We start from the raw sequence: 22,441 nt of genomic DNA, 5'->3' as shown, positions 1-22,441 counted from the left end.
CCGGGGGCGGCGGGCTGCTCGGGGGGCTCGGGCGGCTCCCCGCGGCTCGCGTTGTCCGGCGGCGGCGGCGCGGGCGGCTGCGAGGGGGCGCCGAGGCGCACGGGGGGAGGCGGCAGAGAGGGTGGCGGCGGGCTCGGCGGGGGCTCGGCGGCGGCGCCCGGCGGCTCCTGCAGCGCCAGGGGGAACTGCAGGGAGCCCGAGCCGCCCAGGAGGCTGTAGCACAGGTAGGTGACGGACAGGGACAAGGTGCACATAAAAAGCAGCTTGCGCGCCGGCGGGCCCTTAGCAGAGGCGCCGGGCGGCGGCGGCGCGGCGAGAGGTGGAGGCGGAGGCGGAGGCGGAGGAGGTGCGGGCCACGGGGCCATCGCGGCTCCCGGCTCGCGGCGGCGGCGGCGGCGGCCCCCGGCGCTGCCCGGACATGGTTTCAGCCGCCGCCCCCGCCGCCGCCGCCGCCGCCGCCGCCGCCGCTGCCCAGCCGCCCCGGCTGCATGAAGCGACGCCGCTGCGCCCCCGGCCCTGGCCGCTGTCCCGCTGCGCCGGGGGGGAGCCCCGCCGCATGGCCCCCCCCCCCCCCCCCCCTCCCCGCGGGGCCCGGGCGCCCCCCCCCCCACCACCACCACCCCCCTCAGCCGCCGGCAAGGGGACCGAGGGGGGCGCGCGGACCCGCCGGCCGCACCTGCTCCGTCTGCGGCGCCCCCGCTTCCCCGGCTCCGCCGCGGCTCCTGCTTCAGCCCCGGCCGCCGCCGCCGCGCGCTGTTGCGGCCCCGAGTTCCTTCCCCGCTGCTAACTTTCTGCCGGGAGAGCGGAGAGGCGCGGAGGGGAGGAGGAGGGGGGCCGGGCGCGCGCCCCGCGCCGCCGAGGGAGGGGGAGTGCGCCTCGCGCGCGCCTGCGGAGGGGGGCGCGGAAGCGGAGGCGTGCGCTGGGGCTGGGGCGCCCGGGAGAGCGGAGATCGCGCCCCCCCCCCCCCCCAAACACACGGCGCACTGGAGGCGTGCCCCGCCCAGCCCCGCGTGCCTCCCTCTCCCCGGGGAGCCTGGGACGCGGCGCTCTCCATCCCTCTCCCGATACTTTTAGGGACACGGAGACCGGCGCCAGCCGCCGGAGCCGCGCAGCGGGGAGCTGGGGGCCCGAGGACCGAGAGCTGTCGCTTCCCCTCTTCCCCTGGGACTCCAGGCCGGCTCGGCGCGTCCCTGACCCGCCTTCTCTCACCCCGGATATCATCCTGCCGGGGGTCCGGCAGTGATTTCTTCTCCGTTTTCCCCCACAAACTTCCATCTTTCCAGCCTCCCCATCTTCTGGGTGGAGTTTTGACACAGACCCCCAGGTTTCCCAGCCCCAGAGCTTCCGCCTCTGTCCCGCCACTGGGTGACTGCGCCCTCTGCCCCCAAAGATGAGGCCGTCCCCTCCCCGATACCCTTCACGACGCGTACACCTGCGCCCCTTGGGGCGGGGGGCATTAGCGCTAAAGGAGTTCCGATTTCCCTGGACTGGGATAGACTGAGCCCGTCATCGCTCTGAACGCCTAATGAGCAGAGACAAGTTAGGCTGCAGGGTGTCCGTGTGCATCGCCTCCCTGAATTTTTTTTTAAGTATATTTTCTTTGCCGAGAGATTGCCATCCCTCACCTCCCTCTCCTGGGGGGAATGGTAAACATCAGAAGGCTCTGGAAGATTCAAAACTAGACACTGCTCCCCGCGGCCTTTTGCTCAGGGAGGTGGCGGCATGGGAGGGAGAGGCAGCGGGATCAGCTGAGGCTCTCTAGGGAACCCTGCTTCCTGGGGACGGGGGAGGGGGGGCTGGCCGCGCACACCCCCGGGGCCCGGCTCTCCCAGGCGCTGGCTCCGGTGAGTCCTGTTTACCGTGCTAGCCGCCGCTGGGTGCCTGGTGGGTCTGCTTTCCCAGGGCCGGCTGATGTGCTTGGCATCTCCGGTTTTGTTTGATCGCATACTAGGAACAACAGTTGAAAGAAAATGTATATAATGTCTAAATATTAACTAGATACCTAGTGCCAAAGAGGGGGGAAATGTTAATCAAGTACGATGAAGAACACGGACTTTTCCCTGAGTGAACAAAAGCTCACTGCTGCTCTCAGCTGGACATGAGTTTCCTTCACTGCTGCTTTCGCTCAGATAAAGATTATTCCTTTATAATATATTTTTTATGGTGCACTGGAGACCTCTGAAATGCAGAGTCTGGTGTCTTGTAAATCATTCCCTGTAACTAGGGACGCTTTTTCAAACACCACACAACTGCATTACTGTAATGTTAATGGAAGGGGCCGACTGGAGCCCGGAGAAACACTAGCTTTGCCCAACCCTGTTTCCGGTCCAAACCCAGTTCTGGGTGGTCAGCCAGGAGGCCCGGATCGCAGGGAATATTGCCGCCGCCCTGGCCCCTCTCTCTTTCAAGGCCCAGGTACCAGGATGCCCAGCGCGGGGCCCAGGGCTCTGGCTCTGCGTGCCTAGAGCCCAGTTTCTCAGTGCGCTATCTCAGCCATCCACGTGAACCTGCTCTGTATGTAGCTTTCCTGCACATGCGCTTTTCAATTTGGAAAGGTTTTGATCAAATGGTTTGAAAATTTAACCCACCCCCCCTCCCGCCCGGTGACAAACTGAGAGCTGAATGTGGCCAGCACGGTGCTATTAAGAAATGTGAACTGGCTGCAATATTTTTAACTTTTTTTTTAAGTTTTATTTATTTATTTTGAGAGAGACAGAGACAGTGTGCGTGGGGATGGGGTGGAGAGAGAGACAGAGAGAGAGAGAGGATCCCAAACAGGCTCTAAGCTGGCCGCACAGAGCCCGAGGTGGGGCTCGAACTCACAAGACCGTGACATCATGACCTGAGCCGAAATCAAGAGTTGGTCGCTTGACCAACTGAGCCACCCAGACGCCCCTGGTTGCAATATTTTTAACTTGAGGGCTTGCTCCCACCCCCAAAAATCTGGGTGTGAGGTTTCTGTTGAAATAGGAGACCCAGCAACTTTGGGCCCCGCGACCAGAGCTGAGAAGCCCACTTTACGGAAAACGTGTGCCCTGTTCTTCACAGAGTCCACCCAGATCCTTCCCACACCTTTCTGTTACTTGCCTGGGCATTGCCAATGAGGAAACCTGCCAGCGTCCCTTCTGCCTCTTGTCCCCAAATAGTCACACTTGAATAAGAGACTCTCAGTGGAATAAAGGGCATTGGTGAAGGGTCAGGCCCCATAACTGATAGGAAAGAGGTGATTGCGGGGAAAGGAGTTCTGTAGACTTCTCATTTCGGCAGTTGCCTGTTTTTTTCCTGCTTCTGATCCAGGCTTTTTCTGGGAGCAAGTTTCTGAGAAACCTGTAATGAAAAGTAGGAGCCACCTACATAGAGAGAACTCAGACTTCATTCAGCAATTCCTGATGGGTCTGGAGACTCGATAGAATTTTTTTTTTTTTTTCTGTTTCCACTGCCAACACCCATGCTCATTCAGGCTTCTCAGAGTTTTTACAATATTCCTCCAGCTGGTCTCCAGGCCGCCAGGGTGCCTCATTTCCAATCAGTCCAGATATCAATAGCAGATCAATAAGGAGTCAATCGATCATAGCTCTGCTGCTAATGCCCTCTATGGCTCAAAACCTCCCTCTCACTGCCTAATTAGTAAGCTCCAACCTCTTTCCCTTTGGACTCAAGGTCTCCTCCCACCTTTCATGTGACTCCCAGTCGCCCCAAACCCAAGGGTACCTACCCTCCCAACATACACCTTGCACGGTTCCGTTTCACCGCTGTATGCTCAGGTGATAGAGTTAAAGCAAAGCTGTCCTTTGCTGGCTTAAGTGGCTTTTGGACAGGTCATGTCTCCTCTCCGAGCCTCAGCTTCTGCGTATATAAGTCACAGATAATAAGACTCCCCTCAAATTGTTTTTATAAAGAATTAAATGAACTTAGGTAGCATCTGCATGATGCTGACGTGCGGTGGCTACCCATAGTTTTTTGCGTCTAAACATTGGCTCCTGCCATGCCCTGTTTCTTTAAACCTCATCCTTGAAAAATACGTGTGTGCCCTCTCTTCGCACCAGCCCGGAGTGTAAGGCAGAGTTCACTTTCCTAATCTGCTCAGTAGCATATACCGTGCCAAGTCCAATGCCTTCTGTGGCTTTTTTTCTTTTTGAAGCGATACAAACTAACCCTGGCTAACCTCAGCTTGGCTTCGTTTTTTAATCGAAGAAATTTACCGGAAGGATGTATGATAACTCCTGTAATGAAAACCAACAGACCAACAGGAAGCAAAAATTGGCCTTAGAATATTGTCCGCTCTCCTGTGGCTGACGCAGGAGAGATCTATTTTCTTGGCTCCTTAAAGTTAGGTGTGACTCCGGCTAATGAAACTTGAGCAGAAGTGAAATGGTATGTTCTGGGCAGAAGCGTTGGGCAGACAGTGGGAGATTCGCCAGTGGCCATGTGTTTTTCCTGCCTGGCAGTTGCACGAGACAATGGATGGAGCCCCTCTTATCCACGACCTACTCAATTCTCCACACTGAGCAAGGTTAAGAAAGTTCCAGCAGCTGATGGCACGTAGCACGATCAAAAAACAAACTCGGTTGTTCTCAGCTCCTGAGACTTTGCGGGTTGGTTGCGAATACAGCACAGCCTGGCCGATCCGACTGATGAAAGCGTACCTACCGTTCATTTCCTCTGCTATTGAGCAAAATGACTTCAGTAAGCCAATATTAGAACTCCCTTTCACAGAGTGAACGAATGATGCCAAGACAGTAGAGACAGAATTCTTGTCTCTTATCTAGCAAATAGATTTCCCCGTTTTGTCTTTTACCTGTCCATAAAAAGTGTATCTGTGGCAATCTGGAGGTAAAGCTCCAGACAAAACCAATGTGGTAGTGAAGAGGGAAATTATATACTTATGAAAAGAGCAAAAGATGTAAAACATAAGAATGCCATGACCTTACGGAACGTTGCGTGAGAAAGGATCTCCCTTGGGAAATCAGGAAAAACTTGGAGCTGAAACAGCAAAATCTGGCAGATGGAATTAAGCGATACTTGTACGAAAAACGGCATCTCCAAAAAGAAAAAAAAAAGAAAACGGCATCTCCAAAAAGAAAAAAAAAAAAAGAAAAACAAATGACCTACATGTTCGACTCAAGAAGCCAGAAAAAGAGCAAGAGAGTGATGTCAGGAAGGACATGATCACGACGAATGCCAAGCCTTTGTTCCTATCTGTGTGCTGTTTGTCTATTGCTAAGGACTGAGTTGTGCCTCCTCAAAATCCCTGTGTTGAAGCCCTAACCCCCAATGTGACCGTGTCCACAGATAGAGTCTTCAGGAAGCAATTAAGGTTAAAGGGAGGTCATAATGGCGGAACCCTAGTCAGAGAGGATTGTGGCCTCATAAGAAGTTGAGGGGTCATCCCTGTTTCTTCATACACCCTTCCGTGTGAGGACAGCCAGCACCTGACCAGTTCACGCTCTCATCTCAGCCCTCCAGGCCCCAGAACTGGGAGAAAACGCATTTCTCGTTGAAGCCACCCTCTGTGGTATTCTGTTATGGTAACCGGAGCTAAGACCTACATGGTTCATGGTTTGTCAAAACGCTGCGGTCCCCGTTCCAGTGTGTGTTGTTGGGGTTGGAGAGAGGGTCCCACATCGGCAAGCATCGGTTGGACACCGGCTGGGGGCCCTACAGTCATCTCAGTGGTGACACTGTGTATGCAGAGATATTAACAGGTCCCACAAGTTTAGCGTTCAGTCCACAAGACTGTCCCCACTTCAGAAGCCAGTCTTAAGTCGGGGTTGTTACCTCTGCTTATGACCTACTGGCTAGAAGTCAGAGGCTCCCAAGATCCCCTCTTCAGGCTCCGTTAATTCACCAGAGCAGCCCTCAGAACGCAGAGAAACATTTTACTTCTTAGATTACTAGTTTATTATAAAAGTATACAATTCAGGAACGGCCAGAGAGATGCGTAGGGCAACGTGTAGGGAAAGGATAAGAAACTTCCATGCCCTCTCTGGGGGCGCCAGTGTCTGGCCCCTCCACGTGGTCTCCATCCCGGAAGGAAGCTCTCCAAAGCCTTCTGGGTTTTTACTGAGGTTGCGTGACTTAGTCATGATTGAGCAGCTCATTGGCCATTGGTGATCAACCCAACCTCCAGCCCCTCTCCCCTCCCAGGAGGTAGGGGTGGGGGATGGTTTACTGAAAGTTCCAGCCCTTTCCTCAGAAGATCGGTTCCCCTGGCAACCAGGCCCCCATCCTTAGGTTACCTAAGGGCTTTCCCAAAGTCACTCATTAACACAACAAAAGAGACTTTTATTGCTCTTACCACAGGAAATTCCAATGGTTTTAGGAGCTCTGTGCCAGTCCCGGGGTTGAATACCAGATATATAGATATATTTTTTTAATGTTTATTTATTTTTGAGAGAGAAAGAGCGGTCAGGTCAGGGGAGGAGCAGAGAGAGAGGGAGACAGAGGATCTGAAGCAGGCAGGCCTTGAACCCACGAACCATGAGATCATGACCTGAGCCCAAGTCCAACCCTCAACCCACTGAGACACCCAGGCGCCCCCAATATATATTTCTTATTATAGATCACAATATCACACTGCCCCACCTGGTCTTTTAACAGAGACCCCTTATAGCAAAACAATCATAAAGGTCAAAAGATACCGGCACATACTAGAATCCCATTCAGTCCCTAATAACTACCCAGTCCATCATCAAATGGTATGAAAAAGTCTCCCAGGATGAGGGCGTTCCCATTTGCACGTTTCCTTTCCATCTCCTCCGGTTCCCAAAGCAGAAGTAGCCTCAACCGAGAGGCGGCTTCACCCTTTCAGGCATCTGATGTAATTGAACTAAGAGACAACATCATCTCTTGCCCCGAGCTTCTTTCAAGGTGGTAGTGTAATATTGATTTCCCTTATTACACAACCCAGTCGTTCATTCCCTTACCTCAGCGACTCTTTTTCCTTCTCTCTATTTATATCCAAACTTTCCAGGGCGCCCGAGTGGGGCTTCCGCTCAGGTCATGATCTCCTGGTTCACGGTTGGTGGGTTCAAGCCCCCTGTCTGGCTCTGTGCAGACAACTCAGAGCTTGGAGCCTGCTTCGGATTCTGTGTCTCCCTCTCTCTCTGCCCCTTCCTCGCTGGCACTGTCTCTCTCTGTCTCCCTCAAAAACCAACAAACATTAAAAAAAATTTTTTTTCAATGGAGGAAAAAAAAAAGAAAAAGTTGAGAGTGTAAAAGAAAAACTAATCGGGGCGCCTGGGTGGCGCAGTCGGTTAAGCGTCCGACTTCAGCCAGGTCACGATCTCGCGGTCCGTGAGTTCGAGCCCCGTGTCAGGCTCTGGGCTGATGGCTCGGAGCCTGGAGCCTGTTTCCGATTCTGTGTCTCCCTCTCTCTCTGCCCCTCCCCCGTTCATGCTCTGTCTCTCTCTGTTCCAAAAATAAATAAAAAACGTTGAAAAAAAAAATTAAAAAAAAAAAAAGAAAAGAAAAGAAAAACTAATCGTCCCACCAGCGCCCTCCCCTGGCAAGAATTGCATAGGCACACCGGCATCTTTCCCTGTCCCGTCTCTCCCACATCCACCAGAAAAACCGACGCGTCGACACTTTGGGGACACTCCTTTATCCCTCTCGTGTTCTTGTTGAGGGTGAGCACACGCTCATGGGGTCATTTATTTTTATTTTTACCAGTCCTCTTTTGCTAGGCTGCTATTTCTTACTGAGTCATGAAAATCTCTTAGGTATTGAGGACACCAGATTTTTTTTTCCCCTGTCCTATACCTTCCAATTACTGGGTCCCCCAGTTCGCCTTTACCGGTAACTTGCTTTTCCTGGTTTTGATTCTGTACGTGTTTCACTGTTATGTACTCAAACTCCCAACTATTTCCTTTGTAGTTTTTTGCCTGTGATAGAAAATGATGACCCCCCCCAAACTATGTAAATGTTCATCTACATTTTCTTCTAGTACATTTTTGGTTTTATTTTCTACCTTTACATTTTAAACCATCTGGGATTTATTTTGCTATACACAAGGCTCTGACTTAATTGTTTTTTCTTCATTTTCCTAGCACTACGTACTTCCCCAACAGTCTGAGACCCCAGTGTTCTATAATAAACCCACACTGCTGGAATTTTCCCATCCAGAAATACAGGAAGTGAATCTCCATTCATTCTATCTTCTTTTACACCTCTTATGGCATTTTTGGTAATTTTAGTGACATGAAACCCTGCTCAAATCTTTGTCTGGGCAAGTGTGTTGACATCTGATTCTGCTTTGTTCAATTCCATAAAGTCTCTTGCTCTCTTTCTTTTTTTTTTTTTTTAATTTTTTCTTTAACATTTATTTTTGAGAGACAGAGAGAGACAGAGCATGAGCAGGGGAGGGGCAGAGAGAGAGAGAGGGAGACACAGAATCCCAAGCAGGCTCCGGGCTCTGAGCTGTCAGCACAGAGCCCGATGCGGGGCTCCAACCCACGGACCGTGAGATCATGACCCGAGCCGAAGTCGGACGCTCAACGACTGAGCCACCCAGCTGCCCCGCTCTCTTTGTACTTCATTCGTTCTTTCAGTTGTCCTTTGGAAGGAGCCAGTATGCTCTGGATGAGATATGGAAATAGGAGTGAGGCAGAAAGCAAGATCCCTGTCCTCCTGAAGGCAGAAACAGTTATACAAGCAAATGTAATCAAGTGAGGCAAGTAGTAAGAAAGAAAAAAAAAATACAGAATGCTGTAGAGCCCTTTGTTGGAGCACCTTTGCTAGCCTGCAGACAACGAGGGATGCCTTCACAGAGGAAGTAGCATTTCAGTCCATCCTAAAGGGAAAATTAGATAACACCAGGTGAAGCAAGAGGGTTATTTTTAGCAGGTGCAACATCTCACCCACGTCATTCATTTTAAGTACATTTAGCAAACTAAATGGAAGGTAACTTCCCTAAGAGAAAAGGGTTGCTGCCAAAAATCTCCAACAAACATTATAGTGAAACATAACGAAATAGGAGAAGTAACCCTTGGAAAATAGGAGCAAGATACGTGTGCCTTCCATCATGGCTTCTATTCATCATTAACCTGGGGTTCCCAGTGAATGCAGTAAGACAAGAAAGAATAATAAAGTACATGAGATTTGGGAAGAAAAAAACAAACTATTATTATTTGCAAGCTATATGTTTGTTGGCAAATACATACGTGTGTGTGTGTGTGTGTGTGTGTGTGTGTGTGTGTATGAATCTATAACCAAAGAGTTGGGCAAGCTTGCTGAATAAACCGTAGAATACAAAAAGTAAATTCAGTCTTAAAGACAATCAGGATACAACTAGAAAATATAATCTTAAAAGAAGATCCTGTTCAGAACTACAATAAGATCCATGAAGCAAGTCCTTCATAGACAACATCATACAACTTTTTGGCAGAGTGTTGTGTTAATTTCCTAGGGCAGCCATAACAAAATGCCACAAGCTGTGTGGCTCGAGACAGGAATTCATTCTGTCACAGTTCTGGAGGCCAGGAGTTTGAAACTGCGCTGTCTGTAGGCATCTGTCTTCACAGAGCACTTTCCTCTTCTTAATATTTACTTTTTAAAGTGGACTCTATGCCCAAGAGGGGGCTTGAACTTGCTACCCTGAGATCAAGAGTCACATGCTCTACCAACTGAGCCAGTCAGGCGCCCCAACGTTTTGGTCGTCTTCTCTTTAAGAAAAAAATTGTTTACTGTTTATTTATTTTTGAGAGCGCGGGAGAGAGATGGAGCAGGGAGGGGGCAGAGAGAGAGAAGGAGACACAGAATCCAAAACAGCCTCCAGGCTCTGAGCTGTCAGCACAGAGCCCGAAATGGGGCTCGAATCCACGAACTGTGCGATCATGACCTGAGCCGAAATCAGACACTCAACCGACTGAGCCACCCAGGCACCCCTGATAACTAAATTCTAAATTTTATGTGGGCATAAGGAAGCAAAGTGATAACCTCTTCTTGGGAAAAGGAAACATGTCATCAAAACAACTAGTCTCCCTTTGAGAAGGGAAGGGGATTTAAATTGAAGGGAAAGATTAAAGTAAATTTCTTAGCCCAGAAAAGTACTTTGTTTATTCAGGTGCTGTCATGTAAATTCTTTCCCTATTCTGATAAGAAAGCTGAATTGACAAGCTCATAAACTAACCAAGGAGCTCAGGCTTGTCGATATTAAACTAAAATGAAGTTCCCGGGTAAGAATATTGCAAGTAGAAATAAATGTACCTATATAATCTGATCTCCCTCCCAAGTGGCAGGTTTGACCCAGTGTATTTTCCTGCCATTCCATGTAAAAAGAAAAGAAATCTCTTTGCTGTGAAGTTATTTTTATAGCAGAGTACGTCTTCACCTGTCTGAAACGCAAATATTTCTACGTGCATGAATGCTGAAATGTGCAAAATACATCTTCCATTATCATGAGACGTCATAAAACAGGACTCGTGTCGGAGGAGGGAGTGATCTTTCATTGCTATTCATCGGGTGAACGTATTTGCAACTAACTGGCTTTTTAAAGAACCTTTATTTTGAGATAATTTTAGAATCACGGGTGGTTGTCCAGATAGCACAGAGTTCTGTTATGCTCTTTGTCCAGCTTCCCCTAACGCACAGCCCATGTGTCAAAATTGATTGAGAAATTAACCGTGCCACGATACCATCAACTAAACCACACGCTTCCTTGGTGTCTCACCGGGTTTTCCACGAATACCCTTTTTCTGTTCCAGTATCCGGTTGTGTTGTGTTTCACTGTCACGTCTTCTTAATCTCCTCTGGTCTGTTGGGATGGGTCATCGAGAGGACGTGACTGTCCGTTGACCAACCGAGCTGGACCCCAGCTGCTGGAGGCCCCTCACCCACCACCTGCCCTATCCTTGGAATGTTTGTTCTGTGGGTCCGGATCCTGAGGCTGACTCCGCCAAGACCTTGAGGGGAGGGGAGCTCTGCTCTCTGCATCTTTCAATAAAGCTGTTGGTCCAGAAAGAAAGAAAGAAAGAAAGAAAGAAAGAGAAAGAAAGAAAAGGATGCAGCCTTGAACGAGCAATCCCATCCATCTGAAGGGTACACGCGACTGAACCCCTGGGAGACCTCCCTGTAAGCTTTTAAGATTCTGGTGGGCAGGTGTGCAGACCTACTTACCTTGCAACTACCCAAGACAAGCTTCCTATGTGAGTTTCCTGGCTCATTAAAACCTTTAAACCACCCCCTACCGATCTGGAGCGGTCTGCCTCCTTCTTTGTCACATCTTTCAGGTAGAAGGGGCAGTTTCAGATTCCTCCTCCCCCACCTTGCTCCGGGGGAACTCTGAGTTTGCAAACCAATACTATGATAATTTCTCATTCTCTCCTTGTTTTGTTTTGTTTTTTAAGATTTTATTTTATTATTTTTTTAAATACAATTTATCGTTAAGTTAGCTAACCTACAGTGTGTGCATTGCACTCTTGGCTTCGGGAGTAGATTCCCATGATTCATCACTGACATACAACACCCAGTGTTTATCCAAACAAGTGCCCTCCTCAATGCCCATCCACCCATCACCCATTTTCCCCTCCTCCCCCATCAACCGTCAATTTATTCTCTGTATTTAAGAGTCCCTTATGGTTTGCCTCCCTCTCTGTTTGAAACTATTTTTTCCCCTTCCCGTCTTCTGTTAGGATATATCTATTAGGCTATATATATATCCTATATATATATAGGATGGTCTATAAGACCTAATGGTCTTCTGTTAAGTCTCTCAAGTTCCACATATGAATGGAAACACATGGTATCTGTCTTTCTCCGACTGACTTATTTTACTTAGCATAATACCCTCCAGGTCCATCCACGTTCTTGCTTTTAAGATTTTATTTTTAACTAATCTCTACACCGCAAGATCAAACGTCCATCACTCTTCTGACTGAGCCAGCCAGGCACCCCACTCTCTCCTTGTCTTTAATGACCTCACACTTTAGAAGAGCAGTGAATGTTGGGTAAAACGTCCTTCAGTTTTGAGTTTGTCGGATGTCTTTCTCATAATTAGATTGAAGTTATCTGACTGGGGGAAGACAACCCTAGAGGTGTTGCGCCCCTCTCATCACGTCCGTCAGGGGTATAGGACATCAACATAACTTACTGATGACATTGGCCTTGAAAACAGGATTCAGATGGTGTCCTCCAGGTTTCTTTCTCTTTCCATATTCTAGGCTTTAGAAATGAATGACTAGGTCCAGCCCACACTCAAAAGGAAAGCAATTAAGTTTCACCTCCTGGAAGGAGGAGCATCAAAGATCACGTGAACACACGTTAAAACCAGTATAATGATAAGTATTGGGGGGCAGATTTTTGAGGTTATGGGACTATCTTGTTTCTGTTGAAGGCTCTTTCCACTTATCTGAGCATTCAATCCTTGGATCTCACCTGCAACAGTTATTACTGTTGGTGGTCTCATGGTGAGTGTCTATTTCTCTAATGTTTTTACCCTTTTTACTTGGAATTTTCATGCCAGGAAGATTTATTCCTTTTCCCCCATTTGTGTATTCCATTGCTTATTTACCTCAGAATGGATTCATGGATACTTATGTTATTCGTTGTTCTAGGTAATCAGCATAATCCTACACTACTGTAATTTATTTTGTTGTTGAAAAATGTTCCAACTTTGGTCATTGGCGGTTCTTTCCTATTGGCTCCCGTGTTCTTTGAACTTGTTCCCATTTTTTGTTTGGCTTTGCTTTGTTTTAACACAACAGAGAACCCTGTTTATTCAAAAAAATAAAACAACATGAAGGAAAAGGGCCAAGAATACCCGACATAATCTTGAAGAACACAAATAAAAAATAAGTATTCATACTATCAAATAGCAGAAAAAAGAGGTATTATATAGATGTAATAATTAAAACAATGAGAACAATATACTATTGGCCCAAGGATGGAGGAAAAAAAAAAAATCAATGGATGAGAATCGAAAGGCCAGAAACTGACACACATAAGTGTGGAAAATTAGGTTTTAACAAAGCAGGCATTGGGGGGTGGGTGGGGAGGGGAAAGTGGGTGGTGGGCATTGAGGAGGGCACCTGTTGGGATGAGCACTGGGTGTTGTATGGAAACCAATTTGACAATAATTTCATATAAAAAAAAAAGGAGGCATTATAAACCAGCAGGAGAAAGAATGGACTATTTAGTAAATTATTGGCAATCCATGGGCAAGAAGAGAAAATCAGACCCCTCACCACTGTACACAAAACAAAGAATAGGCAGATTAAGGACTTAAGTATGATAAGAACTTTAAAATTTTTATAAGAAAACATCGGAGATTATTCCTATGACATCCAGGGGGGAAAGAATGTCGTAAACAAAACAGAAAAAGCACACATCATAAAGGAAAAGAAGGATAAATTTGGCCACATTTCAAATTTCTTTTAATTACAAGATGCCATAAAAACAAAGAGAATGAAACACAAAGTAGCCTGGAAAAATAACTTAAAATTCAGGATACATATATCCTAAAAAATCCTTAAAAAAAAAAAAAAGAGGAAAAGAAACTTCCACAAGTAATTTGAATATCACTAGAAAAAGGATGAAAAAGGACATAAAAAGGCAGTTACACAGAAGAAAATCTGAATGGCAAATAATCGTAAAAGATTATATTCAATCTCGCTCTCAATCAGAACAGTAAAAATTAAAAAACAGATGCTCTTCCGTGTCACGCCCATAAGACTGACAAAAATTAATGTCTTACGCTTCCTAACTTTAAGAAGGATGTGGGGGAGGGGCGCCGGGGCGGCTCAGTCAGTTTCGCTCAAGTCATGATCTCACAGTTCGCGAGTTGGAGCCCCGCGTCGGGCTCTGTGCAGACAGCTGGGAGCCTGGAGCCTGCTTGGGACTCTGTGTCTCCCTTCCTCTGCTCCTCCCCTGCTCATGCTCTGTCTCTCAAAAATAAGTAAACGTTAAAAAAATTTTAATGAAAAAATAGTAAGAAAGAAAGAAAGAAAGAGAAAGAAAGAAAGAAGGATGTGAGGGAAAAGGACATACATTGCTGCTAAGACTCAATTGGTACAGCTACATCCGAGGAAAATAGTAATGTCAGATAAAGGTCAATATGTGTTATCCTATGACCAAATATGGTGCATACACTAGAAAATTCTCCTTGACACACACAGAACTTATGTACAATGTCGTTTATCATAGTATTAAGTAAGGGGGGACGACTTAACTTTCCATCACTAAGGGAAGGAATGACTGTGGTTTATTTATACACTGGGATATTACACTGCAATGAAAGAGAACCCAGTAAGCCTACGCATATTAACACGGAGACTGCTCAAAAAGCTATTGCTGATTAACAAAAGCCAATCAAAGGCTATGTCCCACGTGACACCCATTTGTGTAAAATTTTTTAATGTATCCAAGTGTAATATAACGGAGATAGACACATGTATATTCTTGGAACAACGCATGTTTATTTTAGGGTGTGAATACGCACGATGAAGGAGAGAGGAGATGGAACACAAACATAAATTTACGGGGCGCCTGGGTGGCTCAGGCGGTTAAGCATCTGACTCGCAATTTTGGCTCAGGTAATGGTCTCACGGTTCGTGAGTTCAAGCCCCGCCTCGGGCTCTCCACTGACCGCTTGGAGCCTGCTTGGGGTTCTTTCTCTCCCTCTCTCTCTGCCCCTCCCCTGCTTGTGCTCTCTCTCTCTCTCTCAAAATAAACAAACAAACAAACATAGATTTACATGTAACTGCCATATTTTGCTTTTTAAAAACAGAGGCATCGCAATGGACTGGACTGGTGGGAGTGTCCCCCCAAATTCCCATGCGGAAGTCCCAACTCCAAGAGCTCAGAATATGACTATATTTGGAGATAGGGCCTTTAAAGAAGCGGTTAAGGTGAAGTGAACCCCTGCGGCTGGGCCCCATCCAGTGTCTGGTGTTCTTATAAGAAGAGGTGATAAGGACACAAACACCACAGATCTAAAGGCGGCCACATCAGGACACGGCGAACAGGCAGCCGTCTGAAAGGAATGAGTTTTCAGAAAAAGACAAGCCAGCCGACATCTCGATCTCGGACTTCTAGCTTCCAGAACTGTGAGAAAATACAATTGCGTTGTGTAAGCCACCCAGCATGTGGTATTTTGTTACTATGGCCCTCAAACCAATACGATGTCAGAGGCAAATGAGGCAAAAATTGAACATTTGTTGCTTCCGAGTACTGGGACCACAGGTATAGGTTAAACCATGTATTCTTCTGTGTGTTTGCACTGTTTCTACAACAGTTAAGAAAATAACAAGTTGAGGGGCGCCTGGGTGGCTCAGCGGGTTAAGCACCCGACTTCCACTCAGGTCATGATCTGGCAGTTCGTGGGTTCAAGCCCCGCGTCGGGCTCTGGGCTGACGGCTCAGAGCCCGGAGCCTGCTTTGGATTCTGTGTCTCCCTCTCTCTCTCTGCCCCTCCCCCGCTTGTGTTCTGTGTCTCTCTAAAATAAATAAACAGTTAAAAATAAAATAAGATCTTAAAAAAAAAAAAAAAGTTCTAGCCTGGAAATGACCCACATCACTTCCAGCTGGAAAGATCACAAACCACACCTCATGGTAATTTTCTGGGAAGCTGCCTTGCTGGCACCCAGGATGAGGGTTTAGACCAAAAACTAGTGTCCTAATAATTGCAAGTTATTCAGCTCAAGGGCCATCAGTAAAAGAATATTAACCCCTTTCTGTATTAGGGTTCCCTAGAAAACCAAGAGAAGGTATAGAGGTATATTTAAGTAAAGAAAGAAACAAACAAATATATTTAAATATATGAGAAATATATATTTTCAGGGGGAGAGAGAGATTTATTATAAAATATTGAGTCCCTTGATTGTGGAGACTGAGAAGTCCCAAGATCTGAAAGTGATTCCAGAAGTGGGAAACCCCAGAGAGCCATTGGTGTCATCCTCGTCCAAAGGCCTAAAAACCAGAAAAGCCTAGGTTTTAGTTCAAGTCCAAAGGCAGAAAAATGCCCCATTGCTGGAGGGAGGATCAGCCTTTTTGGTCTATTCAGGCCTTCACCTGATTGGATGAGGCCCACCACATCAAGAAGGGCGATCTGCTTTCCTCTGTCTAACGATTCAATTGTCCATCTCGTCTGGAAACATCCTCACAGCACACCCAGAATAATGTTTGACCAAGTGTCTGGGCACCTTGTGGCTGAAACATAAAATTGAAGTTGAAACATCAAATCCATAATCATACCTTCCCCATAAAATAAATTACCTTGCTTTCACTCTCAGCTCCTCTCAACCTCTCCCTCATGTGATCCCTGGTATCAACCTTGGAATTTCAGACTTATTATCACGGCTGAACCTATATTTAACATTATATACCTTATTATACATTTACATGTGTTTTCAGCCTGTATTTATATAATCACACACTCTCAATGCATGCTATGTTAAATTCCTTCCACCGTTCATTCCCATCCTCTTACAATGCCCATCCTTGAGGTATTTTGATTTGACACTTTGTTTTCTTCTCACCACCCCCCCAACAAGGTTTGAACTCCTGACCGGGGCCAGAACTGGACAAGACTCCCCATTACGAGGCGAGTTGTTACATGAAAGACAGGTGTTGGTTGTTTTTTTTTCTGGACACAAAGGACTCTCAAACCATGGTTAGATCAAAACAAGCCAACAAAATAACGTTTTTTTCGTGAAAGGATAAAAATGTGCAAAAATGTAATTCTGTCTGCCCGTAGATAACATGATTAGAAGGTATCTTCTTTTTCTATTATTTTCTTTTTTTTTTTTTAATTTTTTTTAACGTTTATTTATTTTTGAGACAGAGAGAGACACAGCATGAACGGGGGAGGGGCCGAGAGAGAGGGAGACACAGAATCGGAAACAGGCTCCAGGCTCCGAGCCATCAGCCCAGAGCCCGACGCGGGGCTCAAACTCGAGGACCGCAAGATCGTGACCTGAGCTGAAGTCGGACGCTTAACCGACTGAGCCACCCAGGCGCCCCTATTTTCTTGATTTTATAATTACAAAATAAAATATGAATACTAGGGGCACTTAGGTGGCCCAGTTGGTTAAGTGACTGGCTCTTGATTTCGGCTCAGGTCACGATCCCACGGTTTGTGAGTGTGAGCCCCACATCGGGCTCTGTACTGACAGAATGGAGCCTCCTTGGGATTCTCTCTCTCTCTCTCTCTCTCTCCCTCCCTCTCTCTCTCTTTGCCCCTCCCCCGTGCTTACTCGCTCTCTCCCTCAAAATAAATACATACATAAACTTTAAAAAATCTATGAATACCGGGGCACTTGGGTGGCTCAGTCAGTTGAGCGTCGGACTTCAGCTCAGGTCGTGATCTCACAGTTCGTGAGTTTGAGCCCCACGTTGGGCTCTGTGCTGACAGCTCACTTCAGATCCTCTGTCCCCTTCTCTGCCCCTCGCCCTCTTGCTTGCTCTCTCTGTCTTAAAAATAAACATTAAAAAAATATATGTATGAACACCTAGTAGTAAATTTAGCAATAATGATAATAATATTATTAATTCCGAGAGCACAGATGTAATGGGAAGCTCCTCTGTTAACAAATACTCAAGTTACAGTTTCTCACTGATACCATGAAAGCTACTTTTCAGAGTCAAAGGCACCCAGCCTGCCACTGACAGATAACGTAATCGTGGTTGCCCTGGTCTTTGTGCCACTGCTCAGTCCACGCTTGCATTTGCCACGCTTGTGCTTGGTGTTTAGGCAGTTTACAAATGTTATGGACGCATCCTATCTGATGAGTAAAAAGGCAGCAAGGATGTTGGAAAAGGTGCCGAGAAAGGGCACATGGTTAGAAAGGAAAACGAGAGACGTTTCTGGAAATGAGACTCAAGAGGACGGAGAGGACAGACGTGCGCCGCACGAATCATTTGTGAGTGTGAATGATTTTGAAGTCACAACGAATCGCGCCTGTGGAGTCAACTGGGCTCATCGAGAAGGGACAAAAACTGACCGCGTGACGGAAAGAAGTCGGACATCCATCCGCCTAGTGTTAATTGCGGGCAAGACTTAATATGGGGAATTTAAGGACTAAGTGGGTTTTCAAGGGCCACTGCCGATGCTGTGGTCTCACAGGTTCTCCCCACCAGGGACGGAGGCTTATCTGAATCCGCATATGCCGTCAGTGTGAGTGGCAAACGACCACACGCGGGCTTCAAACCGCTGAAGAATAATGTATGTCACTAGCAAAGATTATGCAGGAAGAGACACACACCTGCCTTAACAGATCTCCAAGAAGACAAAATTTATCTATTTGGGGAAAATAAATCTGCGAGAAAATATATATGGAAGACAGAGAAGAACATGCCTGCTTTTCAAGCTTCAAAGAAATTGATTCATATTCTTGTTAGGCAGAATTGCAATGGGGAACCTCAGGTTTATATCTGTCTTAGTTACTTGGGACTTGAAAACATATGGATTTACAAATATCTTTCAGAACCTAATCTATCCCAAAGTATAGACCTGCCCTAAGTAACAATTGTTAACGGTTTGCTAGGCACTGATCTCTTTTTTTTTTCTGTTATAAATAAAAATTGGGCTATACGATAAACACTATTATTTACTAAATTCATTTTGTCACAAAAATTTAGGAGACTTTTCTTATTAGTACCCCATTTCTTTTAATGACCACAGATTGTTAAGTAGAAACTCATCCAGCATAAGATATTAAACGAGTCTACTGATGGACATTTAGGTTATTCCAATTTGGGAATATATATATTGCATATATAAATATTGCATATGTACGTGTAAATACAAATATGTATCTATTGGCTGTAGAATTGCTGTGTCGATGGGTGTGTGCATTCCATAATCTGAAGAGCCAGAATTCTGAAGCAATGTATATTTTTACCTGCGTTAATTTTTAATTTTTAATTTTTTTTTTAATTTTTTTTAACGTTTATTTATTTTTGAGACAGAGAGAGACAGAGCATGAATGGGGGAGGGGCAGAGAGAGAGGGAGACACAGAATCGGAAGCAGGCTCCAGGCTCTGAGCCATCAGCCCAGAGCCCGACGCGGGGCTCGAACTCACGGACCGTGAGATCGTGACCTGAGCTGAAGTTGGCCGCTTAACCGACTGAGCCACCCAGGCGCCCCAATTTTTAATTTTTTTAATGTTTATTTATTTTTGAGACAGAGAGAGACACAGCACGAGCAGGGGAAAGGCAGAGAGAGAGGGAGACACAGAATCGGAAGCAGACTCCAGGCTCCGAGCTGTCAGCACACGGCCCGACGTGGGGCTCGAACTCATGAACTGCGAGACCATGACCAGAGCCAAAGTCGGATGCTTAACCGACTGAGCCACCCAGGCACCCCAATTTTTAATTTTTTCAAAAATGTGCGTTAAGTTTTCGTAACATTGACAAGATTCATACATGGAACCCCCACATATTTTAATAAGATTCACCACTTGTTAACACATTACCACATTTGTCCTTGTCTCTTTTCTCGTTCTTCCCGATTTCGGAGAAGTTTGCATATATAATAACTAACTTATCCTTTAATATTTCATTGTGTATTTTCTAAAAACAAGAATATTCCTTTATTGATGTACCCACCGTACACGCATTGAGCTCAGGGATTTTAACATTGATATAACACTTTCGTCTACTGCACGGTTTATATGCCAGTTTGGTCATTTGTCCCAATAATGGCTTTTATAGCCCCCCCCTTTTTTCCCCCACCAGTACAGGATCCAGTCCAGAATCATGTTTTGCATGTAATTGTTATGGCTCTTTAGTGTCCTTGAATCTGGAAACAGTCCTTAGCCTTTCATTGTTTTTCGTGACTTTGACATTTTTGTGGAACATGGCAGGTTGGTTATTTTATGTAATGTCCATCCATTTGGGTTGGTCTGATGTTCCTTCGTGATTAAATTCATGTTTTACATCCCTGGCTAGAGTACTGTAAAAGTGATGTTGTGTTACATCTAAAGGCACATGAAAGCCGTTTGCCCGCTCATTGGTAATTTTAATTTTTCTCATCCGATGAAAGTGTTGTCTAGTGAAGGGCTTTAGACAAAGTCCCCCCCAAATGTTGCCATTTTGAGCTGAAGGCGATCAAGACCCAACGGACTCAAGAAAAGCTTTTACTTGTCCCTAAAATTACCGAAAGGAATTCAGACAGGAGGCCTGGCCCAGAAAGACAGCTGTTATCAAGCGATAACTTTTTTTATCTGAATGACCTATGTGTATGGCAGGACAAACATCTAATTACCAAATATCTGCTCTTCTCATTGTGCAATGAATCACCCTATTCCCCTTAGAAGCCCCAGACCCCATGCCACTCCTTAGCTCAAAATGGCCTAACAGCCTCAATTGCCTGGCTTGTTCCTGGTTCTCGTATTCTTACATGGCCCCAGTGTATTTGGAATTCAATTTGTTTTTCTCCTGTTAATGTGTCTTATGTTTTTCAATTTTTTTTTTTAATTTTTGAGAGCGAGAGAGAGAGGAACAGAGAGAGAGGGAGACACAGAATCTGAAGCAGGCTCCAGGCTCTGAGCTGTCAGCACAGAGCCCGACGACGTGGGGCTCGAACTCATGAACTGTGAGATCATGACCTGAGCTGAAGTCGGACACTTAACTGAGTGAGCCACCCAGGCGCCCCTCTAAGCTACATTTAATCTCAAGGGAAATTTTATTCTTTTCCAAAATGTTTCTTCTTTATTTATCTTTATCTCTGCCCATCATCATGTTATCCTCTCCCTTTATATCTCAATCTGTCAACTGATCATATAATTTTCCATTTCTTGTTTCATAAAGCAAACAATTTCCTGCATTTTATTGAGAATACAAAAACGCTAGATGCTTTATAAAGTGTGCCTCTGTTTCCTCTATTAGAACTCTTTCAAAGTCTCTTCAGATAAATGTCTATCTTCATGCTGTATAATCTTAAAAAAATAAGACTCAATTACATGTCTGAGATAAAGAGTTGATCCTTAGACAACATAGGGATTAGGGGGGACACCAACCCTCTATGCAGTCAAAATCCACATACAACTTTTGACTCTCCAAAAACTTAACTACTGACAGCCTACTATTGACCACAAGGCTTACCGATAGCAGACGGTTGATTTGTTTGTTGGTTTGTTTGATAACAAACAGTTGATAACGCACGAAACATCCGTATGTTTTGTAGGTTGTATGTAGCCTATACTGTATTCTTAAAATAACACATAACTTTCTTAATTCTTTTGGTATTTCAAGGCTACACAGTTTCTCTGCAAGTATTAAAAAAATTTTTTTTTAACATTTATTGATTTTTGAGACAGAGAGAGACAGAGCATGAACAGGGGAGGGTCAGAGAGAGGGAGACACAGAATCTGAAACAGGCTCCAGGCTCTGATCTGTCAGCACAGGGCCCGACGCGGGGCTCGAACTCACGGACCGCGAGATCATGACCTGAGTCCAAGTCCGATGCCCAACTGACTGAGTCACCCAGGCGCCTGTCTGCAAGTATTTTCAAATTGTTGCAAATCTCCAAAAAACTTTTTCAGTATGTTTGATTGTATAAATGGACCCTGCACAGCTCCAACCTGTGCTGTTCAAAGGTCAACTGTATGTTGCTCTTAATTCCGCTTCTGTGTATTCACCGAGGATCACGATGTTTATAGCCTTTTCTGATTCGTCATATACATGCACGGGTGCGCGCGCGCACGCGCGCACACACACACACACACACACACACACACACACACACGTTTTCTTTAGTTTCCCTGAGGATCCATCAGGTTGCTATGTGGCCTATTCTTTCTTCCTGCTCTGGAGTTGGAGAACTATGTGACATATACAGCCTTTAGAGAAATTCCTAGTTTATTTTTTTTAAGTTTTTTTTTTAACGTTTATTTATTTTTGAGACAGAGAGAGACAGAGCATGAACGGGGGAGGGTCAGAGAGAGAGGGAGACACAGAATCGGAAGCAGGCTCCAGGCTCCGAGCCATCAGCCCAGAGCCCGACGCGGGGCTCGAACTCACGGACCGCGAGATCGTGACCTGAGCTGAAGTCGGGCGCTTCACCGACTGAGCCACCCAGGCGCCCCAGCCAAACTCCCTGGTTTAAAAAGCTTTAACATTCTTGAGAATCTGATGATCTCAGAAGGGATATTGCGATATCACTACCTCATTGGTTTTCTACACTAGTTAGAATTTATTCCCGAATGGGCTCTTTCTGCGTTCACGACTAGAAATCTACAACCGTCGCCGTGGCCACTGCACAGCTTAGTTCCTGTTAAACGCAGACTTCAGGTCACAGCGGATGCTGTGTCAGGTTACTAAAGGACTCTAACTACTCTAGTAACATTTTCCCCTACTGAGGGAGACTTGAATTCCTTCACTCTGGTTGGAAGAAAAGTCCAAGCTGGTGAGGTTTCTTGCAACAGTTTTCCACTACTGGTTTCACCATCATACCTGTAGACTTTCAGGTTTTAACACGTGGAAATGCTTCCTGTCTTCTGGAAGA

At 46.1% G+C, this 22,441-nt stretch overlaps 1 protein-coding gene across 1 annotated transcript in view; it reads right to left on the bottom strand.

The window, feature by feature from the left end:
- HS3ST4 (heparan sulfate-glucosamine 3-sulfotransferase 4) overlaps positions 1-365 on the bottom strand; it is a 392,554-nt gene extending 392,189 nt beyond the window's left edge. Inside the window, exon 1 of the mRNA XM_049638459.1 lies at positions 12-365. Coding sequence (XP_049494416.1) covers positions 12-365 — 354 coding nt within the window. The remainder of the gene's footprint in view (positions 1-11) is intronic.
- Between the last annotated feature and the right edge of the window lie 22,076 nt (positions 366-22,441).

Source organism: Panthera uncia, chromosome E3 (genome assembly GCF_023721935.1).
Source record: "Panthera uncia isolate 11264 chromosome E3, Puncia_PCG_1.0, whole genome shotgun sequence".
Classification (NCBI taxonomy): Eukaryota; Metazoa; Chordata; class Mammalia; order Carnivora; family Felidae; genus Panthera; species Panthera uncia.
This window is presented reverse-complemented; position numbering and strand designations above follow the sequence as displayed.